General features: G+C 45.9%; 1 protein-coding gene across 1 annotated transcript in view; it reads right to left on the bottom strand.

Moving 5' to 3' along the window:
- Positions 1–6,928: 6,928 nt before the first annotated feature.
- Positions 6,929–24,772, bottom strand: part of TTF2 (transcription termination factor 2) — a 42,169-nt gene continuing 24,325 nt past the window's right edge. The window contains exons 12-23 of the mRNA XM_080801159.1: positions 24,063–24,171; positions 21,311–21,495; positions 20,433–20,586; positions 20,062–20,153; positions 18,930–19,012; positions 18,394–18,530; positions 17,437–17,607; positions 14,815–14,873; positions 13,831–13,981; positions 13,042–13,124; positions 11,258–11,332; positions 6,929–8,831 (exon numbers count right to left, since the gene is read on the bottom strand). Of these exons, the coding sequence (XP_080657285.1) occupies positions 8,687–8,831; positions 11,258–11,332; positions 13,042–13,124; positions 13,831–13,981; positions 14,815–14,873; positions 17,437–17,607; positions 18,394–18,530; positions 18,930–19,012; positions 20,062–20,153; positions 20,433–20,586; positions 21,311–21,495; positions 24,063–24,171 (1,444 nt within the window). The 3' untranslated portion in view covers positions 6,929–8,686. The remainder of the gene's footprint in view (positions 8,832–11,257; positions 11,333–13,041; positions 13,125–13,830; positions 13,982–14,814; positions 14,874–17,436; positions 17,608–18,393; positions 18,531–18,929; positions 19,013–20,061; positions 20,154–20,432; positions 20,587–21,310; positions 21,496–24,062; positions 24,172–24,772) is intronic.

Below are 24,772 nucleotides of genomic sequence, written 5' to 3' on the forward strand. Positions count from 1 at the left end.
CTGAGATAGTCACTGTATTCCCACCATTGCCCAGGAAGATTCTCTTCGGTGCTCTCTAACCCAAATCTGATCTTCCCACAAGACCATGATGGCCCTGTGACCCTCTCAAAGTGTTAGCTACTTGCTTTTCCTTGCTTCTTATTACTGCTGGGCCCCACATCAGGAGGGTGTCCTGTGAGCTGATCATTGCTGCTTTAGGATCAGTGCTGCTTAGCCAGGAGGGATCTTTCCCCACAAGGGATATTTAGTCAAGTCTTAGAGGCATTTTTCCTTGTCTAGCTGGAGGCTGGTGCCGCTAGCATCTGTTGTGTAGAAGTCTGGAACGCTGCTCAGCTCAAGGCAGCCTTCGCAGCAAGGAATGACCCAGTCCAAAAGGTTCACCGTGCCTCTGTTGAGAAGCTCTGTTCCAGACCATTACCTCTCTTTTTTCAAAAAATGGCCAGCCTTGAGCCTCATGCCTTTCTACAACTTGCTGCCCCTCCGTGGTCCCCCTCATTCCTTGACGATTTTAGCTTGAGCCTGCTGCCACGGCAGAACCGTGCCTCATAGTCTCAGATTAATTCAATATTCACATAGGCTTCTTAATTCCATGTTCCCTTTCCCCTACCTTGGCCATACAGTCAGTCATCCCCTCCACCTGGCTGGGTTCCAACTGCACCCTCCGCATCGATTCCATTTCAAGCATCCCATGACCACAAGCTCCCCCATCTTTACGGCTCACCCACGAGAATAACCCGACCCTCTTCTGGAACACACAATGCAGTGATTCCACCACCTTCTCATGGTTCCCCTCACGCCTGCATGTGCTTTCCTTCATTCTCTCTCAGATTCTACAGACCCAGCATCATAATCACTCTCTTGCATGTGGTCTCCCTATCATTTTTGGTAAAACCCCCGGTTGGATCCAACACTCTATCTAACCCGACTGGATGATCCTGGAGAAAAACACAAGAGCACGAGGACTTAGCCTCGCTTTAAATCTACAGCCACAAATTTCAGTGGGCACCTAGTTGTCTGACAACATCTCCCTTGTCAGTCGGCTCCCCCGCTCTGCTAGACAATTAGTTCATACTTCCCTCACAAACTCTACTTTCTACCCCACTTCTCCTCCCCACTTATGACCTTGCCTCCTATTTCACCAAGAAAATAAAAGGATTCAGAAGAGAATTCTCCTACCTTCCCACCACATCTACAAATCTGCCTATATCCTTATCAAAAGCAAAACTCTGGGGCGCCTGGGTGGCTCAGTGGGTTAAGGGTCTGCCTTCGGCTCAGGTCATGATCCCGGGGTCCTGGGATTGAGTCCCTCGTCGGGCTCCCTGCTCAGCGGGGAATCTGCTTCTCCCTCTGCCTGTGCACACACGTTCTCTCTTTCTCTCTCTCAAATAAATAAAATCCCCCAAAACAAAACAATGAGACAAAAACCAAACCTCTATACTTGTATGCTAGACTGCATTGCATCTCCACAACCCAGGAACATTGTTCTAGGAATTCCCTCAGGAACATGCTACAGTATTTCCCCCTCTTAAAAAAACAGATTGCCCTTGATTTTTGTACTAGTCTGCTAGGGCTGCCATGACCAAACACCACAGACTATGGGGCTTCAACCACAGAAATTGATTTCTCTCAGTTCTAGAGGCTGGAAGCCCAAGATGAATGTTTCTCTTGAGGCCTCTTTCTCGGCTTACAGGCGGCTGCTGCCTCCTGTGCCCTCATATGGCCTTTCCTTCGTGCAGACACTTCCCTGGTAGCTCTTCTCATAAGGACACCAGTCCTACTGAGTTAAGGCCCACACGCATGACCTCATTTGACCTCAGTTACCTCCTTATAGGCCCTGTTTCCAAATACTGTCACAGTGGGGATTAGGGCTTCAGTCTATGAATTTGGGAGGAACAAAATTTAGTCCATAACATGTTTCACCCCCCCAGCAGTGCTCCATTTTCTGCTTCCCTTTAAAAAATTTCAAAAATAATTGTTTACTAGCTCTACTTCTCTTTGCATCCTCTTAGATCTAACCCCATCAGGCTTTCTTCCTCACCCCTCCACCGCTTCCTCACCCCTCCACCTCTCCTCAAGGTCCCCAGTAATGCCCACATTATGGAACCCAGTGATCAGTTCCCGATGTTTCCATCAACCGCATTTAACACAACTGATCCCTTTCCCTTCCTTGAAACATTCCCTTCGCTTGGTTCACATGGCATCACTCTCCTTCATTCTGTCTCTGACTTTTCCTGACTCTTCATCTTTGCTAATTCCTCTTCCTTTCTCCCGATCCAACATGTTGGACCGCCCTCAGGATCCATTCCTGCATTTCTATGACCTCCCCCTCCCCAGATGATCTCCTCCTCTCCTGACTCTAAATACCATTTAGACATGAAAACTCCTACGTTTATCTCCCACTCCAAATTCCAAAGGATTATATCTGATAGCTTAACACCTCCACTTGCAGGCATCCCGGGCACCTCAAATTTCAGATTCCACAACAGAACTCCCAGTTTCCCATTCCCACTTCCCACCTGCCTACACTAGCAAACTGCTTCTCCCACAGTCGGCTCCACCTCTTTCGGAGGAAAGTCCAAATCCATTCTTACAGGTGGTAGGTAGAGTCAACGGCCTGGCAAACGTGTTTGACTCCCCTTCTCACGTACACATCCAATCCACGGGTGAGTCCGTTTGGCTTTCCCTTCGAAATATATCTGCTGAACACTGCTCTCCACCTCCACGGCCACTGTTCTGGTATAAGACACCCAGATCTTTCCCCTGCCTCCTAGCTGGTCTCCCTGCTTCCACCCTTCCCCTCCTGTGTCCTCTTCTCCCATCAGGAGTTAAAGAGGTCCTCCTGAAATACCTCAGATCACATCACTCTACCACTCCACACCCAGCATCTTCCCATCTCACTCAGAAAAAAGCCAGCGTTTGCATCAGCATGTAAGAGCCTGCACCCCGGCTCCCTGTTCTCTCATTTCTTACTCCCTCACCCCTAGTCACTCTGTTCCAGCCCAACCTGCCTCCCTGGGCTCCACAAACCCTCCACGTGCTCTGTGCAGCAGCCTTTACAATCACTGCCCCATCATCTGGAATGCTCTTCTCACAGATATTTAATGATTGTCTCTCTTTCTCCTCAGGTTTCCGCTCCTACGTCAAACATCATCTGTCAAACATCATCCTATCAGAGAGATCCCTAACTACCCTGTATAAAATAACAACTCTTCACCTCAGGGCTCCATATCCCCCTCACTCGGCTTCATCCCCACCTCACATACATATTCTATTTGTTTAATGTTTGTTCTCTGTCAGCTCCATGAAAACAAGGATTTGGCGTTTATTGACCACATTGTTCCTGGCACATAGTAGAGGCTTAATCAACATTTTATTGAATAAAAAAAAGATCTCATTTGGTACAAATTTCAGTTTGGCTCTCCTTGGTATCTGTTTCTATATGCCAGACTTTGCTTCCCCCAAACGCCAGATTTGTCATTTAACCAAATACCACTTGGGGAAAAAAAAAAAAAAAATCAGCCTTTCTCTCAAACCTGCTAGATAAATTTTACGCACTTTAGGGACCAGTCTTGAATTTTCCAATTACCTCAGACATCCAGGGAATTGCTTTGCCGTGGAGAAGCTTATTGTATTACATCATTTTTCCCCGTGTGTCTTTTAACAAATCACGCTTCAGAACCGAGGATAAAAAGCTTTTCATGTATTTCAGTTAGAAAAGGGTTTTGGTAATTGTAGAACTCTACTGTAGATGAAGCTCTGTGCAAAAGAAAATTTCTGTCAGACATCCACGTTCTGGCAAATGCCCTAGCCTTGAAGCAGTATTCATGGTAGCAATTCCTTTACAAACACTAAGATAGTTTGTGTGGGAGGAGGGGGGTGGCCTGCTCATTGGCCTGCTGTACAGTGGGGTCCAAATTCAATTCGACTGTCCTACCAGCTGACAGACCTGGCAAAGTTAAGAGTGATCTGCAGAGCCCCAGATTCCTGAGGTGAGGAAAAAAAAAGAGAGATCTGAAGATTTAGGAATTGCTCCCAGCGAGGCAAAGTGCTTCAGAAATCACCCTTGAGTTGTGAGCAGTGAAGCATCAACATCAACAAGGTACAGTGTCACGAGGTAAGTTTTGTCTCCGGTGTTACAGGTAAGACAAGGGAGCCACAGATTACCGCCTCTGTCCTCTGGGATGTCGTCAAAGGATAAACACCTTGGCTGTCTTGGATAACAAACATACATATCTACCGGGCGGCCTGCCCACTCTCATCTCTGAAATGCAGTCCTCGCTCAGCTTTACCCCAGAGGATGCATGCCTGCTGAGTTTGTCTCTGGGGAGGTTGGGTGAAGTGACCGCTAATGGAAGCAGGATGTAGAAAGGCATTTCCCTCTGCCTGGTTAGCCTTTCGGTACTGACTTCAATTCCCTCACCGCTTTCCTAGTCTTCCCTAATATAGTTCTTGTTCTAGCTCCTTGTTCCAAGCCCTCCCAGCGACCACCCCTCTCTCTCGCAGCCCTTGACACCACTGTCACTCCACAGCCATACGGGAGACTGTAAGCCTCAGGGAGGACGGGGATGGTTTCAGGTTTCGCTTTGACCCTTTGGTTTTCAGTGCTCAGCAATGTGTGGCATATTTAATATCAATTTTTGAACTGATGTACAAATGATTTAGCAGTGCAAGTATTCTCCCCATCCTACCTTGCATACATCATCTCTACCCTCCCTCAGATTAGCTAAGGATTCTGGGTAAAAGGACTCAGGCCAGGACAGAGGTGTGTAGCTGTGGATCTGTCTGCCGGGTTCCCTCCTAGGGATGAGGTTCTTCCTTACTTCAATCCCCACCTACTGACTCTGGGGGTACTTGGTGCTCTCACTGACCCTAATCTCATTTTTATTTCTGAAAACATTTTCGTCTAGGTGACATGCTTAGGAATTCTAAGTTCTTATTATAATTCTTGGCGTTTCCAGCTATTTTTAAAATTCTTTCTGCCTTTTCTCAGGACAAGATGCTGGACAGCAAAGAGCAGTGCAATCTCCTCCTTTGTAAACCCAGTTCTCTCAAGGCATCACGGTCAGTATCAAGATTCCCAATGACCACGGAGGTCACACTCAGCACTGATGACTCCACGACTGTCCTACTAGTTTAGAAGAGTCTGGCTTCACCTCTGAGCCTGGCTGAAAGCCGCTTCATTGGGCAACAGAAACAACCACAGAGTAAACAAGCTGGAGGTCACACACAGCTGTTCGCAGTCACACACACAGCCGCTAGAGGAAAGGGTCATACTCGAGGCAGATGGCATCCTACCTGCTGCTGTTCACGACTGCATGGCAACAGGAGTCCTTGGCGGGATTTTTAAAGGGCTCGGGGTTCTGTCCAGCCGTGACATGCACTGCACACCCTCTGTGATCAACACTGCTAACGAGAAGTCAAACCATAAACCTGCCACAAAGGCAGATCTGTCACATGAGGAATTCCTGATAAATTGGGTGCTCCGTGGGGTTGTGCTTCTGGATGGATGCTTGCCAGCTGGCTTTCAGCTGCACCCAGGCTGCTGTCTTACTCTCATATGCCCAGACCCGGTCCCACATTAGTAACACACACGCTTGTGTGACCCTTCACAGCTTCTAAAGCCTCGATGACATCCTGTCCTCGCCCGAGTCTGGTCCGGTAGGCAGGCAGCCGTAAGAAAATACTCCAAGTTAACAGTGTTTCTCTCCTAAACGGCGCTTGGGATGCACATGTTCATCGAATATGCCTTCTGACCATCCCCTCAAACAGGCTGCAGTGTATAGAGCAGTTACCACATTCCCAGTGGAGCATGATAGGATATATGCTAATCCATACACCTTACAGATCAAAGAGCTGAGCCTTGAGGGGAACCTGTAGCTAGCCTAGTATCAGTCAGCCAGCCCAGGGCAGAGACAGGCTTTGTACATCCTTGCTGGCCTGGGAGCCACTGTTCTCCGGGGACTGTACCTTTGCCCTGGTGTGTTCATCTTAAAACCTGCAGGAAAGGGCAATCTTACCTCTTCTGTTCCTGATCTCATCACAGACCTTATTATAGTTGCTGGGTTCTGAAAACAATGCCCACCTTACGAATGGGGCAACCAAAGTGCAGAGAAGTTAATTATCTTTTTCAGGTCTACGTCCCCAGCTAAAACAAACCTGGAACTCAACTGAAGACTGAGTTCTACATGAGAACTCTTCCTATGGGCCATACTGTCACCTTTGTAGGTCTTTAGACCTTGTCCTGCGAAAGCACCTTTACTTATTCAGGCTCTGATGCCTCGGCCCACACTGTGACTGGATTAGCAAAGGGCTTCAACTCCCACCCCTGACTCAAGGTTGGCACTCATAGTTCCATCTAGGAAAACTACAATCCTTTGTCACAGAAATCAGATGTGTTTTGGAAATGATTGCTAAGGGGAAGAAGGAAAGAGGAACAGCTTCCCAAAGTATACAAGTCTCAAGAGCTTATATTGGAGTACCAAGTGCTATCTGACCAACCCTAAAATCTCAATGGCTTAAAACAGTATTATTTCTTGATCATGTGATAACGCCCTGGGTGAGCGGAGGTGAGGAGGGAGGCACACATGCAGGCTTTATTCCAGTCATTTGGGAACTGAGGCTTACTAGTCTGGCAAAAAGTCCATGGCCCCAAAGGAGGTTAAGAATCCCTGATCTAGTGGTTTCTCTAGGGCCTTGTAGGCTTCCATCAGTTCCTTGGCATGTAGTGGGCCGATGAGGGAAGAAACAGTGTGACAAATCACTGGTAAAGTTGGAGGGAAGGTAAGAAATGACTTATATTACCTCTCTTATCCTTATCTGATTGACTAGAACTCAGTAATATGGACCCATGTAACTGCAGTGAACACTGGGAAATGTAGTCTCTCTGGGTGCCCAAGAAAAGGAGATGAGGTTAGCAAACACACATTATCTCTGCTACACTGTCAAGCACACATTTATTGGATTATACCAACCATAACGCAAATACTAAATGATACAATGCTAAATGAGAGAATGACACGACATGCCACAAATACTGTCAATTTGTAAAAACGCAAATACAGGCATACCCTAGCTACTGCAGGTTCAGCTGCAGACTGTAATACAGCGAATATCAGAGTAAAGTGAGTCAAATGAGTCTCTTGATTTCCCAGGCATATAAAAATATTTACACTATATTGTGGTCCATTAAGTGTCCAACAGTAGAATGTCTAAAAAACCATCTATCTTAATTAAAAAATCATCTATTGCTGGGGCACCTGGGTGGCTCAGTTGGTTGGGCGTCCAACTCTTGGTTTCAGCTTGGGTTGTGATCTCAGCGTTGTGGGATCAAGCCCCGAATTCGGCTCCACGCTCAGGGCGGAGTCTGCTCAAAATTCTTTCCCTCTCCCTCTAGCCCTCACCGTGCTCATGCGTGTTCTCTCTCTAAACAAACACATAAATTTTTTGAAAAAATTCTTTTATCGTGAAAAATACTATCATCTGAGCTTTCAATGAATTGGTGGAGGGTCTTGCCTCAATGTCAATGGCGCCTGACTGGTCAGGGTGCTGGCTGCGGTAATCTCTTAAACTAAGATGATGGTCAAGTCTGCCACACCGATGGACTCTTTCTTTCATGAATGATTTCTCCATAGCATGGAATGCAGTTTGATAGCAGTTTCCCCACAACGGAAGTTCTTTCAAAAGCACAGTCAATCCTCTCAAACACTGCCACTGCTTTGTCAACAGAATTTATGTGATGTTCTAAATCCTCTGGCATCATTTCAACAATCTTCACAGTGTCTTCACCAGGAGTAGGTTCCATCTCAAGAATCCACCGTCTTGGCTCATCCAAGAGCTCCTCATCTGTTCAAGTTTTATCATGAGATCGCAGCAATTCAAATATAATAATGATGAAGAAGCCTCAAACACTGTGAAAAATTACCAGAATGGGACACAGCCACAAAGTGAACCAATGCTGTCACAAGAAATGCGGTGTCGGCAAGGCACGACGAAGGGAGGTCTGCCTGTACTGGAAAGATGCCAGGTAGTAAACTGTGTTTCACAAGCAGCACATGATACTCTCGCAATGGGAAATTATGGAACACCACCAATGAAACAAGAGCAAACACTGGATGGTTCGAGAATACCCAAACCAGACATCTGTTCATGGACAACGCACCTCCGTGCCCTGAGGCTGGTGCAGCAGAACTGTCTGGCCAGAGACAGCTGCAAAGGCCTGGCCTCGGGGTCCACCCTCTGCCCTGCCCCGAGACATGTTAGAAGGAGCAGCCTCACTGGTAGGAGAGAGAGAGGGCCGGCATTGGAAAGGGCAGTAACACTGGTCTCCCGTGAGCTGAGAAGAACAAGGCAACGGAGGGCTTTTTGAGTTTTTACTGAGGCTTTTGTAACAACTCCCCTGATGTTGTTTTCCAAAATTATCTAACTCTAAGGCACATTCTTTTTTCTGAAGTAATTCTTTGGTTTCTACGTTACCCTTAAATAAGTTGACTGATCGACTTGATGACCCAAGTGGTTAATGTGATCACTGGCGCCTAATTCCTTGGATAAGATGGCAGCTCCTTCTGCGGAGGGCCTGGGGCTTGCCAGTAAAATGAGAAGCCGAGGAGGGCTCAGAGGACCATATGCAGGTCACTGTTCCAGACTCTACCGCAAACCCACAGCGGTATGACCCTGAACCCTAGAAAAGTTAGATGCCAAAAAGGACTTTGAGGTCAGCCAGAGTGAGCTTCTTGACAGATGTGCCAGATCCTGATAGGACCTGTTTGGCCAAAGTTTTCTTCTTCTCTTGGAGGTGTAAGATCTTCTCTTCTACTGTTCCCTCACAAATAAATCTAAAAAAAAAAAACAAAACAGATAAGCAAATAATCAGAAACCCAAAAAAGCATATTTAATAACCTAATCAAACTTGTATTTATACTTTAGTTATTACATGAGATTTCTTAAGTTGTCTTAAGGTTTAGTTAAAAACTCCATGTTTATGAGAGCCAAACAACCTTGACTAAACATGTGCCCATTTAAAATGATGTGACTCAAATTATTTTTCATTTCTTTCTGAAGCGAAGGTAATTGGGAACGTGCCAAAATAGGTAAATGCTATCCCTATCCAAAAAAATGCAGAGATCCAGCTGTCACCCAAAAAGCTCAACCTTGATCAAGTCAGAAGGCCTCAGAGCTTATCAAGTTGCTGCTCTGTGTGCTGGTGTAAGTACAGTGTCTTATTTCTTGGCGAATTCACACTGAGAACAGGCTTTACCCCCTGAAGAAATGCCACTATACTCATTCCCTCATTCAGCAAGTACTGATTGAGCATTTACAATATTGCCAAATGCTGTGCTAGGTGCAAGGATGGAGAGATGCATACAGTCCAGTCTTGTGCTCTCAAAGAGAACACAGGAAGAGAGGCATGCAAATACACAATCACACGAGCTGAAAAGCGCTACAGTCATACGTCCAGTGTGCACAGAGTAAAAGGAAACATCTCCGGTGTTTAGGGAAGTCTCTGTTGAAGACCGAGTTCGTAATGTGTGGCCTGCGGGACGAGCAAGGGTTTGCCAGATGCAGCAGAGAGTGGGCGTCCCAGGGAACGGGAATGGAAAAACCACGGCTGAGTTTAGAACAGGATTATGTCAGAGGAAGATCAGGTGGTCCAGTCTGGCCAGGGCAAAAGTCAAAAGGACTCCAACATGTTGCAGAGCAATGACAGAAGCTCTGGAGAATGGTGGGGGTCAGATCATGAGAGGCTCTGCATTTCATGCGAAGAAATTCAGACTTGAAAGAGGGAGATGGCAGTGTGGATGGGAAAGAGATGGTTTTGAGACATTTCAAAAATAAAATGAATGGACTTGGTATGTGAAAAGGGAGAAAAAGTGAGGAACCCCATCTGTGGCTCTAGGATTGGATACAGGGATCCTATTCATGTAGAGGCGGTCTTCAGAAGCATCGAGAGATCGGAGGCGGTATCTCACTTCAGTCTGTGACATTCTGAGTTCCTGGAACATGTCATAGTACTTGCTCCATAGTGAACACTTGGCAGGTATCAGATTTAGGAGCTGAATGAGACGGGTGCACGAGTGAATGGATAATGGGTACACACTTGGATTCAGAGGGTTAGCAGAGATTTGAGTATCGAGGTCTGATGCCGGAGGCCTTGGTGATGCAGGTTCAGACTTTTGGACTTCCTGGAGCAGACAGGATTACTAGGGGAGGACCATACAGGGTGAGGAGAGAGCTAAGGACAGGGAAACCAGCATGCTCACTGTGGAATTCATGGATGATCTGTAACAAGAGCGGTTTCAGTGGAGCAACAGAGGTGAGAGGCTGAGGAATGAATCTGAGAGGTAAGCAAGACAAGACAGTCAGTGATTTCTAATTCTTCAGGAAACCCGGCCCTGAAAAGGAAGGAGAAAAAGGGGTCCTTTGCTAAAATGGATTGTAGCATTAACGCTGGTTGTGGTTCTTAAGGGAAAAAGTCCTGAAGTGACGGACATTCTATAAAAATTGCTGGCTTGTGCTCTTTGAAAATGTCAATGTCATAAGACACAAAGAAAGACTGACGTATGGTCCCAAATTAAAGGAGACAAAAGAGTCATGACAACTTAATACTACGCAGCCTCTAGGATTTTCCTTTGCTGTGAGGGACCTCACTGGGACAAGTGGCAAAACAGAATAGTCCACAGCTCAGATAACAGCACTCTATCAGTGTTAATGTTCTGATTTTGAGCCTTTTACTGTGGTTATGTAACAGAATGTTCTAATATAAAAATGCACCCTGCAGTATTTAAGGGTAAAGGAGCACCACGGCTGCAACCGACTCTCAAATGGTCCAGAAAGAAGTCTACACGCACACAGACACGTGCTACAGCACACGAGCAGTTTCTGGTATTATTTTTACAAACAAGATTTTGGGGGATATTGTTCTTTTAAGAACTCTTACATCCTTTTCTGCATGCCCGAAGTTACGTCAACATAAAAGTTAAAAGCAAAAAACTAATAAATAAAGAGTGGGGAGGAGGGTACTTTCCCTAACCCTAACAAACAAGCCTTTTCTTCTCTTGCAGGGACCAACCAACCCCAAGGTCACCCCCAAATTGCTTGTGTTCCCTTCTGGACTGTGAATACCAAGGGCGCCGTGACTCGGGAGCATCACTAGTCAAGTGATCGCCAAGTATTTTACATTCTATTACAACGGGACCCAAGAAAGACTGGCGCAAAAGGAAAGCCTGTGAAGGGGCCTAAGCCCCAGCAGCTCTTCACTTACTTGTGCACAACAACATCTTTCTGCTGCCCGACACGGTAAATTCGGTCACAGGCCTGATCTTCAAGTGATGGATTCCTGTGAAAAGAGAGGCAAGGCTCAAAGGTGCTGCCACCCTGGACTGGATGGTCAAGGGCCCTGGGCAGAGGTGGCCTGCAGCCATTTCTGGATGGTTCTGCACCTACAAATGGGGTTCACAGTTTTAAAGGGTCAGAAAAAAAATAAACAAAAAGCCCACAGTGAAGAATACGGGACAGAGACCCACGGGGTCTGTGAGGTCTAAAACAGTTACCATCTGGCCTAAAATATTTACAGAGAGCTTGCAAATCCCTGTCATTGGCTACGCTGGCCCCAGAAAGGTTAGTATCAGATACCTTCTTGCCCTCAAATGAGAAACTCAGGTCAGTTTGCCAGCAGAAACTCAGCACCACCGTCAGCTGACTTTAAGTACTTTAAGTAACATAGGTGAACCGATGCTCCAATTCGGTCACTAACCAGTTGGATGAACTTGGGCAAGTCACCTCACCTCAACCCTCTGTACTTGAGATTTCCCACTTGGAAACATGACAGCTGCCTAATGAGAGGGAACAGCTTTCTCTTTCTTTCTTTCTGTAAAGATTTTATTCATTTGAGAGAGTGAGTGAGAGAGAGAGAGAGCACAAGCTGGTGGGAGGGGTAAAGGGAGAAGCACTCTCCCCGCACTGAGCAGGGAGTCGATGCGGGGCTCGATCCCAGGACCCTGAGATCATGACTTGAGCCGAAGGCAGATGCTTAACTAACTAAGCCACTCAGGTACCCCGGAACACCTTTTTGATATTCTGGGATTCAACTAGAGACTTAATTTCTTTCCTTCTTTACAGATGCTATCGACACCAAACTAGTTTCTCATCTTACCTCTTTAAAACCTTGGGCAACATTTCTCCATTTCAGAAAACAGCATTTCTTTATTTTTTGAAGATTTTAAGTAATCTCCATACCCAACGGGGGGGGCTCGAACTCACAAACCCTGAGATCAAGAGTCACACACTCTACTGACTGAGCCAGCCAGGCGCCCCCAGAAATCAGCATTTAACTCCCACTCTGCTCTCCTCCCTCAAACGTATCAGGGAGTCCTAAGACCTAAACACATTCTCCCAAAAGATGGTACTGGGTTGGCCTGAGTGTGCCAATCTGGGCCGCCTGGAAACCCAGACGAATATGCAGCGATCTCTGCTTGGCATAACTGGAAAACCCCAAACTGAGACTAATTAGGACATTTTTCTCCTACCAACACACACATCATTTATCTTATTTCCAGGAAATTTGCGGTTACGCTCCCTATGTTGATACTACTCACGCAGCCAAGGGCCTTGTGTTAAGCATATTCCTAACATGACTAGAAAATTCCTTCTCCTTTTCCTTTTGGAGTAAAGCTTCTCCTTCTTTTCCAGGGCTGAGATTTCCTTGGATGTCCAGAAATGGTGTGAAATATGGTATTCTGAAGAGGTAAAACTGAGTGATGTGGCTCTTAGCCAGGAGAAAAAAACTTCTTCCCAGTTTCCATGGAAACAGATGTAAGATTAACAGTAAGGTGAATGCTATTTTAAGCAGTCATTTGAAGCCTGGCTTGCTCAGGAATTCAGGGCCATCAACAGCCCCACACCCTGTACAGACCAGGACCTGTGCACAGGTGTACAGCCGAGGCAATGGCCCAATACAAAAAGAGCAGCCTCTCCAAAGGAAGTCAGCACCCCCTCACCCCCGCCCAGCTATGCTAAGACAAGGCAAGATAAATCCAGAGTCATTACCAGTGCATGTCCAGAAGAAAAAGGTGGTTTCCTCCAGTCAGGTTTAGACCCACACCTCCAGCTGAGAGAGATATCAGCATAACCTTCAAAAGAAAGTGAGGCATTCCCTTTACACAGATCTGATCTCCTAATACACCTCTCCCTCTGTCTCTGGTTCAAACCCAAGATCAATACAGATAAGTACCACATTCCTATCAAATTTCCCTCTGCTGTCAAAAAACTCTTTGAGATGCACTCCCCTCACCTTGAAGAAAACTGTTCACTTCTGATGTTTTTGTGACTCAACCTCAAAACATGAATTGTACGCCTGCCAAAATACACAAACACTGCAATTTAGAGCATGGGGGGTGCCTGGCTCAAAGCACTTTCATGGAACTTTCCATTAATCAGATTCCGTCCACTCCCACGGTCTCTGCACTCTCCACCCTCCTGCCGCTGCTGCTCTTCCTGCCTCCCCAGGCCACCAGTGCTTTCCACATTCGTACTGTCCCTCCAGATCTCCCCATACTTCCTCATATCCAACTCCCACCTACCCTTCAAGGCTGGCCTCATCCATAGAGATCGCTTGAGCCAACGAGCTCTGCTCTTCCTCTGCTTTTAGCCCTGGTATTTTATTCTCTTTCAATTAGCTGTATACTTCGATACGTACCCCAGTAAATGTCTAATAAATTAAAAGTACGGGGAAGGATCAAGGCAACAAATGTGTTTACACTGCAGTTCTCGCCATGTAACTGAGAACAAGGTGCTCTCCGTGACGGGTGACGGAGCTCTTGTGTGACCAGCTCATACCTGGGGGCCCCTGGAGCTGTTAAAGGCCTCCACCAAGTCCATCCTCTGTTTGGGGCTGACAGAGCCATCAATGGTGGCGTAAGTCAGGCCGTGTCTCTGAAGGTGCCTCGCTACGACCTGCAGCATGCTGGTCCACTGGGAGACCACGACGCTGGAAGGAAGAACATAAAACATCAGCATATTGCTCCCCCGAAGAGATGAAACAAATTCATCGGCAGGGTCTCAACGCCCCTGTTACTCTTAAGACTCAGTCATCAAATGTGGATCCAGAAAGGCCTTCTGTCCCCTGAGGGGCAAAGACACATGCTTAGGTCACATCTGAAGGTAAGGATGCTTCCAGTTGTTTCCAGATCCAGGTTGTCATTTGTCTCATGCTAGATGAGCTCAGAATACAGTGGTGGTCGGCCTAAAATAAGGGCTGCGGCTTTCTATCATCTGGAGATCTGTGGTCCTGCAGGGAAGGGATGCACGAGCCGCCCTCCCTTTGCCAGCCCCTGTGAGCTGCTGGCACGTCTCTACCCTCACACCTTGTGCTATGTTTCAATTAGGGTTGGAAGTTTTAAAAATCAAAATATTCCACATATACAAATGCAGATCCATAACACACATGTGAGGGTAACAACGAATGGATCCATGCACCCGGCTCGAGAACATTCCCAGCACCTCGGGGCTCCCTGTCTGACCACACACCTCACCCTGCCTTTTGCACCTGTCACTCCCCTGCTTTTCTTTGTGGGCTTCGCTACTTTTAAACACTTCTCCAGATGCTTAGCTCATTCTGATCCTCTAGGGACTTCCTTCTCAATCAGTGCCACAAATAATTTAACTAGGAATCATAAAGAATGTGTGCTGTAACCTCAGTGCTTTCTGCTGAGGAGGATTCAAGGTCCTGGATTTATAAAAAGCTGAGATTCAGAACTATCAGCAATATCAGAGTTTCTGGACTCATCACAAACAATACTTGGATAATAAAATAACATTTACCTCTTCTGGGACCCTGAATTTCCTCGGATTGCCTCCAATTCCACCAACAGAGATGTAATCTGGGAAATGTTATTCAGTATACGTTAAGTTGTAGCAAATTCGCTTCTCTCCAGCATCCCTCACCTGAACTTCTGAATGGCCTGCCTCTGGTCTGACCCCACTCTAGGCCACTCTCCTCTCTGCAGCCCAAGGGCTGTTTCTAAAATGCCAGTCTGTCACTTTCCTCCCCTCCCGCAGGGCCTTCCCACCGAGGACCGAACCCAAGCTCCTGATAACGACCTACCAGCTCCGTGCTGCTCTGGCCTCAGCTTAGCCCCTCCTCAAATGATGCTCCTGTTATACCAGAGTTCTTCCTCTGCTAAGCCATGCTTTGTCTCCTCTTTGTCCACTCTGTTCCCTCTGCCTGGAACACCCATGTCAGATCAACATCACTTCTTAGGGGTCCTCACTAATCCCAAAGTAGGGTTAGGTGCCTATTGCCTCCCTGCTACTAGGGCTCCTTTTGTTTCTAGCATTGTCTTTTCCACACTACCCACTGTGTCTTAATCATCTCTTGCCATCATGGCCTGAGGTGCTGCAAGGAAACAGAGCGACAGAGGACTGGTTCATTTTGGTTTGTTCCCGTAGCGGCCAGCACGGAGCCAGAGCAGAGAAGGTACTCTCCTAACATTTGCAGGAAGAGCAAATCCAAGAGCTTTACCCAGTTTAGGGCCCACTCCAAAGGCTGTTAAAGAAGAGACCCACACACCAGTCTGAGCGACACTTGCTAAGGCTTCCCCCCAAAGCTCTCCGGGTATTTATCAAACCCCCTCAGAGCACATCTGAGTCCACAAGGGAGCGGTCGGTAAGAACCGTGCACATGAGCATGAGTTGGGAAAGCAGCTGGATTCATCCCTCCCAACTGCTAATGCAAAAGACATTTTGAAAGCCTCTAGAGTCCCTGGAGTTTGTCCCTGGGATGGTGGAGGAGGAAGAAAATGACCAGGAATCAGGAGATGAAGAGAGCTCTTTTGTTGTACTCCTTCGGGGCTCCTGGTGAAGAGCACGAATGCCTCATCACGGAAACAAGGGCCACCCCAGATGAACTCTGAGGTGCCCTCAGCGCTTATGCCTTGTACTGCCCTTGTTTGGGTGCTCACCTCTAGAGGCCCTTACCACCCACGAGGCTGTCTTCCGATCTCAACAAATGTGCTGGACAGGAAGTGAGGACAGCACTGGACCATTCTGAATTCATAGGGAGAAAGAAAGCAGGTACATGAGGCGCCCGGCATCTTGGCGACTTGAGGTTGTGGTAAGTGCTTGGACTGCCACATGAAAAAGCTAGCGATAGGTATTTTGAGAAAACTTCAGTGGAAGAGCCGAACTCACGGTCCATGGGCAGGGGTCCAACTCCAGGAACATTCTACATGAGGTTAGGTGTGTGCTGCCAAAACTCACTTCCCTGAGTAAAACAACCTTAAATGGTTTGAACCGCTATTAAGGGGCTCACATTAAAACACCCTGTGAATAAATACTACCCAAGTATTAGATGAGGCACACAAATTATGAAGACTCGAACTTTTAACCCAGTAGCTACTCTAAAGGTGCTACGACAGAAGTTTGTCTACATACGATGCCCTTCCTGTGTTTCTCTCAGTTACTAGTGGTAAAGACCTCAGTAGATATTGTGAAAGTTTAATTAAAAGTAATTCTTAAGTAACACCATTCCCTTGGCAGTGACCTCATTTCTAGTTACATTAAAAAAAAAAAGAACCACTTGGGGCCCCTGGGTGGCTCAGTGGGTTAAAGCCTCTGACTTCAGCTCAGGTCGTGATCTCAGGGTCCTGGGATCGAGCCCCGAATCAGGCTCTCTGCTCGGTGGGAAGCCTGCTTCCCCCTCTGTCTCTCTGCCTGCTTGTGATCTCTGTCTGTCAAATAAATAAATAAAATCTTAAAAAAAAAAAAAAAAGCCTTTGAAGAGAAGCTGAGGCTGGGAATGGCAGCTTCAGACAGCAGCCGAGAGAGAGGGCCTCGCCCCACTCTCAGGGTACGTGGACTAATGGCATATACTCCAAACCAGCCAACAGAAAGGCAGTCCTCAAGTTATAGCACACCTCAGCCTCCCTCTACTACAATATTTCAGCCTCTAAAAGCTTTAATGAAAATAGAACAACATGACTAATGAAGATAAAAGGCAATTTAGGAAATAATACTCACAGATGGATGCCTTTCAACAAGTCTAAGCAAGTGGCGCTCAGATGTATTACACAGTCTCTGGGGTCAAGTCTTTGTTGTTTTCCTTTAAAGCTTTCCCGCAACAAATTGCTCACTCACTGAGGCCCTGTCACTGGTGTAAACCTGATAGTCAACTTTCCTAGTGATCCATGACAGAAAATGTGCCTTGCTGCTGGGGCTGGCCCAAATCACTCTCTGAGAGCCCACTAGGTAATAAGACTTGTTCTATTTGTGAAATAAAATAAGAACTTAAGACTGGAGGGGCAATTGGACCAGCTCACATCAAATAGTTCTAGCCTCGCCATTCAATGGCTGTACACGCTTGGACAAACATGTCGCTCTCACAAATGGAAAAAAATGTGTGAGAAAATCCAAGTTTTTCTATCAGAACAGAGGTGACAAAAGTACCTTGCTGCTCGCTCTTGTGTTCTCAAAAAGCTCTGCCTTGAACCGTTCACCGTTAAGGGAAATGATGGGAGACGTTTCCGTGTCACAGAGTTCAGACAATGTCATAGCACTGAGCTGCTCTTCCAGAGAAAGGGCGAGGTCCTCGCTTTTCAGTTCTGCCGGGTCCAGGGCCTGAGGAGAATACAGGAAGGGGACAGGGTGGGGGGTGCAGGTGGACAGCTGAGGAAGCAAGCCACGTTATTTGCCAACGAAGTGAGGACTGTTTAACATTTCACACAGCAAAATGTCTTGTAATTCATCATTGGTATTTCTTCAGAGAAACCCTGATTAAAATGTAATCTTGCAAGTTTTTCACAAGATGAAAGATAAATCAAATGATGGAACTTCTTAGAGATTTGCCAGACAGATTACATGATCATTCTGTTTTCCCAGCTAAAGCAGTATAGTTAATTAAGCTATTGATAATCAAAACACATTACCACAGCTCCTCTGAAAGAGTAACAGACTCATCTTAATTATGGATGTGCCTCTAGCCAATGTTAAGGCAACTTTTCCAACTGTATAAACACTTGAGTTTTCATGACTAGCCTTAAAAGCCCCCGTGCTGCCTGAAGGCAGAAAAAACTAGTAGCTAAACTGGCTTTATGACATCCTAAAATACCAAAGTATCCATGAATGGTTTAGCAGAAAGACACTTCCCATTCTAAAATTAAGTTTATTTACAAAAACAAAACCAATACAAGCTGTTCTCAACACTATGGGAATAATCTCAAAATCAATAAAAACTAATATAAAGTAAAATAAAGAAGCTTCCTCTTCTCTGCCCCACCAGAAAAACAGAAATACCCCAAAACGCCATTCCCCTTGATCTGGCAGGCTGGACCCCAGTTACAGAGGCCTGAAACGGACCTCTCTGGTAGCCGCTGGGGAGGGGAGCACATGAAGGGCTCCTCTTACCGACTTCAGCAGAGACAGGTGACAGCAACACTGGCGAAGTCTCAGCAACTGGGTCAACAGTACATGGGGGGTGCTGGATCTCGGCAAGCTTGCCGCCACCCGGGGCCCAGGCCCAGTGGACGCAAACTCCTGGGCCACTACCACGAAGGAACACAAAGCACATGAAAAGGACGGAGTTTACAACGGAAATACAGGGAAGAATCACAAACTGAAGGAGGCTGTTTTGAACTTCTCTGATCTGCGATTCAGTAACATAGCTATAACTGACCTCTCTACCAAGGAAGCCACACGAAATACTGGTTTTCTTTATGGACCTAGGTGCATTGTAATCACGTGGATTTCAAGAGTAACTTTAAAAAAGTTAGATCAGTAGGTCTGGCGATGGCAGATTGGCTTATTTAGCTTTGGTCTGAGTTCCTAGCTAAGGTCAAGTCTCTAATACCAGGCATTCATAACGTCCCGCAGCCGTGAATTTTACCAGATCTAAATCCACATCTCCATTACTTATGTGTACTTAGGAGTGTCCCACAGCTCACCTTTACTGAATGGATTATCAGGGCTTCTTCCAGACTGGCTGCCCCCACCTTCCTGCCCTCTTAGATAGGATCGCAGAGCTGACCTGCCTCAGATCGAAAGAGAAAATGCACATGGAATGTTTGCTAAGACCAAAGAGTTTTACTAGTGGTCACTGCTTAACCGTGCTTGAAGCAGGATCTTGACTAAGACTTGTTAAACAAAGTCAGGCTCGTGGCAAGCACTGGCCAAAGGTAATGAAAATTAATTATTTTAAAAGCCAAATCATTTTTTTTTATTTTTTAATTTAAAAAAAAAATTTTTTTTAATTTATTTATTTGACAGACAGAGATCACAAGTAGGCAGAGAGGCAGGCAGAGAGAGAGGAGGAAGCAGGCTCCCGGCTGAGCAGAGAGCCCGATGCGGGCCTCGATCCCAGGACTCTGGGATCATGACCTGAGCCGAAGGCAGAGGCTTAACCCACTGAGCCACCCAGGCGCCCCGAGCCAAATCATTTTTTAAAATAAGTGTCAATAAACACATATTATAAATACTATGTCTGATGATAGTTATTAATTTATAACATATTATAATGTTAATATTAATTAGTATTGGTTTATATTTATCAACAAATACAATAATATTACATCAGGTATACAAGGAGAAAAAAAAATTCACATTGGAAACGAAAGGTACCAAGCAGGAAAGGGTAAATCTGGAATTTCGGGAAGGACAAGAGGTTTAGAGAAAGTACAAAGAACACATGACAAGAAGGATTACAGAGGAGTTTGTTGTTTTAAGTTCCAATGAGATGCTGAGTAGCAGGTCGAAGGTCAAAGAGATGTTCTTTCCCAACATAGCCCCACAGAACCAGACACACCTGGTGTAGAGAGACCACACTGTTTGGCTTCTACGCAAGGAAGCCAATGAAGAACAGGTTCAGTGTGTATTCAAGACAGAGGTAAGCCAGGGAACAGGTGAAGGGAGAGAAAGGGAGATTTAAAAACCAAAACAAACAAACAGAAAAAGGAAGGTAGACATCCAAGTCATCAACAACACTATAAAAGCAGTCTGAAGAAACTGGACCCTTAACTCACTCCCAAGCAAGGACAGGAATCACACAATAAATGTGAGGTACTTCCTCATTGCACACACCTTGATCTTGCCAAAAGGACACTGTAAACATTCTCTTCATCTTCAGAAAGCTTTAAATGGTGCACCTGAAATTTACGCTGGGGCAGCATCACCTGGAGGAGAAGAATTCAGCTACAGAAGTCCGACAAATGACCTGGGCATTACAGAGTACATTCCCCATGGCGGACCCTGGAAACCTAGTCAAGCCCTGGGTAGCTCTCCCACCTGCCCTAAAAACAGGATGACTATGACACATGACCACTTAGGCCCCCTCACAGGGAGACGGGACACTCAGAGGCTCCAGAGCAAAGCAGATGGCTGTTCAAGCCAAGGCAAGGACAGGTCAGCCTCCTTCCCTGGCCTTCCCCAGGGACAGGGACAAATGAGATTACCAAGGGCTGGCCAGTGGAGTCCAGCTGGTCTTTTGTTCTCCTCAGCAAAAGGCTCTTGGTTAAAATACTTAACCGTTCTCCTCCTTTCTTTGAACCATTGTCAACCTGGCTCTTCCACAGTTGGAAATCATCGAATGGAGAACAACGGAGAAATCTTTTTTTGTTAAGGAATAAGAGGGACAGTAGGAAAAAAGAATTAGAGAATGGTTTAAGGAGCAAATAAGGGTCCAAGGAAACACACAAGATGAGAAACAAATCCAATTTTCTGTTATATCTGTCATCAAATCATTTTTTAATAGTGAATTTCATACTAAAGCTCTCCAAGACACATCAAAAGAATCTAAGTTGATAACAAAACCACGTTATAAAATGTGAGTTTTCCCATTAACGATATCTGTATCATCATAACAGGACATACAACCAATAGCTGGAATTTATTCCTAAAGCTTCAAAGGCCAGCAAAGAAATTCCGTATCCTCTTATGGGCTGACTTGAATAAAAGCAAGGGCTTAAAAATCCGCATTCTTTTCTGTTTGCTTCGAATAAATAGCAGGCCTGACCCTAGGCCATACACTTTAAAACAGAAAAAGCCCAAAACATTTATTGGACTGAAGAAAGAGGGCTTATGTTCCTTTTAATCCATCCTGTATTTTTCCATATATAGGGCCTGGACAGAATCCTAGTCCTGTGTCTGCCAGGCCATCAGCCGATTATCTTCTCATAATATGAATTCATTTGCCCTTTAAAGGTCGAGAAGCTTGCCATCCCCTACGTGAGATAATCTGGCATGTTCTGGAGCTTTGTTGTGAGATATGCAATAATGATGAAGGGTTAACTGACTGGTTCGCATTTACATAATCCCGAGGAGTTTTACTCACTTCAGCAGTGAATACATGTCCAACAAGGTGTTCTGAATGGGGGTTCCAGTGACAGCCCAACGGGCCCGGGCCTGGAGCCTGCACACAGCCATGGAAGTCTGAACTCGAGGATTCTTCACACAGTGAGCTTCATCTAGTATGATTCGAGCCCAGACTATTCGAAGCAAAGGTGTTTTTGCACTATCCTGGAAGAAACCCAAATGACATCATCAACAGAATGGAAAAACATACATGTCTTCAAGAAGAGGAGGGGAAACAATGAACGAGTAGTGAGGGTTCACTCTCGCCATCCAGTTTGAGGGCTCAGATTGGGTATACTGAAATGAGAATTAAGCTGAAGAAACCAAAAGTGGAGACTCTCAGTGGGTAGAAATAAACAAGTTGATTCGAGGGCCCCAATCTTTGAGTTTAAGATGCTTAAGAGTAGGGGCACCTGGGTGGCACAGTCAGTTAAGCCTTCAACTCTTGGTTTCGGCTCACAGGTTGTGATCTCAGGGTTATGAGATCGAGCCCCACATCAGGAGTCTGATGTGAAATTCTCTCTCTCTCCCTCTGCCCCTTGCGCTCGCTCTCTTTCTCCCTCTCTCTTTCAAATAAGTAAATCTTTAATTTAAAAAAAGATGCTTGGGGCGCCTGGGTGGCTCAGTGGGTTAAAGCCTCTGCCTTCAGCTCGGGTGGTGATCCCAGGGTCCTGGGATCTAGCCCCGAATAGGGCTCTCTGCTCAGCAGGGAGACTGCTTCCTCCTCTCTCTCTCTGCCTGCCTCTCTGCCTACTTATGATCTCTGTCAAATAAATAAATAAAATCTTTAAAAAAAAAAAAAAGGTGCTTAAGAGTAAAAATCTTTTAACTTGAGTTTTCAAGTTAGAACTTCAAAGTGAGCAACAGCTGTGGGTCAGGACTGCACTAGGTGTCGAGCCTGGAAATTCACCCTGAATTTCAATCAAATATTTACTAAACTGACAAAAAAGTCACTGCAAAAAAATTCACTGCCAAGTCTACTTTTATAATGTAGGGTACGAAATCAGCCATAAAGGACAGTTCCTAGCCTTAAGGAGGTCACAATGGAGCGGGAAGAAAAACAAGCAGAAAGATTAATCACAGGCGATGTTTATGTATGAAGTCCCACTGGATAACCCAGTAGATCCTGGAGGACTCTCGTCAGTGTGGGTCACTGCTGTATCCCTAACACCCGAAACAGCAGCCGGCACAAAGCGGATACTTAGTATCCACTGAATGTGTGGAGGGCAAGGACATAAATAAGCTCAAGGTGCTAAGAGAGGCATTTAAATAAAGGATTAAAGGATTCTTGAAGCAGGTGAAAAAAACAAACCAAATTAACCTGGAAAAGGCATGGAGGCAAAGCCTTCCATTCAGAGAGAATGAAAAGGCACAGAAGCCATGACAGAGCAGGGCAGACACACATCCCCAGGTACTGAGCATGCGATGCTGCAGGGAGGGCTGGGCAACGTCATCAAAAGCCTCATACATCACATACAGGAACTAGGGTCTTATCTTGAAAGCCATGAGGAACCACTAAGGGATGGGAATAGCTCATTAACGAGAAGTCAGAATTGCTGTGCTGGAGAAGCATTCTAGAGATTACCGCAAATATGGAGATCAGACAAAAAATAAGAACGTGCAAAAGATTTGTTCTGGGAACAGCACTGTATTTTCAGGAGAAAAACGCCCCACAGTAACTACACAAAAAAGCCTCCATGCTGAGTAACTGAGAGGACCCTGGGAGCCCTCGAGAACAATCAGACAATCAGGGTTTTTGCCTGGTTATCATTTAGCCTCGGGCCCCTTTGTGGCCTTATCGTTTGCAACCTCTTTCCCTGGGAGGCAGAAGAGAGACAGGCAATTACCGCTTAATACAAAAATACTCATCCTAAAATACTAGTCTTTGGGGGGCCTGGGTGGCTCAGTGGGTTAAGCCTCTGCCTTCGGCTCAGGTCATGATCCCAGGGTCCTGGATCGAGCCCCGCCTCGGGCTCTCTGCTCGGCAGGAAGCCTGCTTCCTCTCTCTCTCTCTCTCTGCCTACTTGCGATCTGTCAAATAAATAAATAAAATCTTTAAAATAAAATAAAATACTAGTCTTCACAGTAAATATAAAAAATATCCTACAATGGGACGCCTGGGTGGCTCAGTTGGTTAAATGGCTGCCTTCGGCTCAGGTCATGATCCCAGCGTCCTGGGATCGAGTCCCACATCGGGCTCCTTGCTCCGCAGGGAGCCTGCTTCTCCCTCTGCCACTCTGTCTGCCTGTGCTCACTCTCTCTCTCTCTGGCAAATAAATAAATAAAATCTTTAAAAAAAAAAAATATCCTACAAGTACACCTGGGAAGACTCTAAGATAAACAGTGCAACAGGTGGGGCTCCCACAGTCAAGTGATGTCTAGAGTAAAAGGAAAGGAAGAGAGGAAAGAACTTTCCCCTTCCATTGATAGAATGTTTAGGCCACTCCTGACCTCATAGGAAGGTACCTTTGCTGTGTGTGATGCTGTGGATAGACTCTGGTTAAATTATGAGGTATGGGGGCGCCTGAGTGGCTCAATCGGTTAACCATCTGCCTCCGGCTCGGGTTGTGATCTTGGGGTCCTGGGATCGAGCCCCACGTTGGGCTCCTTGCTAAGCGGGGAGCCTGGTTCTCCCTCTCCCTCTGCTCCCCCCGCTTGTGCTCGCTCTCTTGCAAGTGAATAAATAAAATCTTAAAAAAAAAAAAATTACGAGGTGTGGCTCCCAGACTCACCTTCCCCACACTGGGGTTTGCACTGGGGGTCACTCCCTCTTCCTTCTGTGTAGGAATCTCCTTGGCCAGAAGGTTATAGGTAGTGATCACGATGTCGTATGTAGAGAGGCTGCACAGATAGGACACAAAGCAAATGGTAAACAATCCCTCCATGACTGACAGGAGAGGTGGAGAGGATCCCTTTATGAAAATGCCAGCGGCTGGAGGCAAATCAGCAGAATTCATTAATTCATGTCCTATATCCACATATACATGGTTCAGGAGAGGTAAATTTTACTCATTGCCTTATGTTTTACCTCTGGTCATTTTTATAGTCTGCTTACTATAGCTAAATGGTCTCCCTATTCCCATTGCATGAGTCAGAAAGAAAAATCTCTAGCTGGAGTCATACAAAGCTGGTTAGGATCTGGCAACAACAGGAGTAGGGTAGGGTTAGGAATTAACATTTAGTAATGCTTTGAGCTAGATCCGTGCTAACGTCCCAGGCAAGTAAGAAACCCTCAGAGCACTGTTCATCTAGATCTGATCTTTTGCCTTATCTTCCTATAACGGATTTCTGAAAACCCATTAATCCAGCCTTGACATTTGGGTAAAAAAATACATGCTGTAAGCTTTGAGTTTACCTTGCCTATGCTCTTTACATGTAAAGATTCTTATCAAAAGGCACAATCTTTTTTCCAATGAAACTTAATACTGTGCACCTGGGATAA

The sequence above is a fragment of the Martes martes genome, assembly GCF_963455335.1.
Source record: "Martes martes genome assembly, chromosome: 4".
Classification (NCBI taxonomy): Eukaryota; Metazoa; Chordata; class Mammalia; order Carnivora; family Mustelidae; genus Martes; species Martes martes.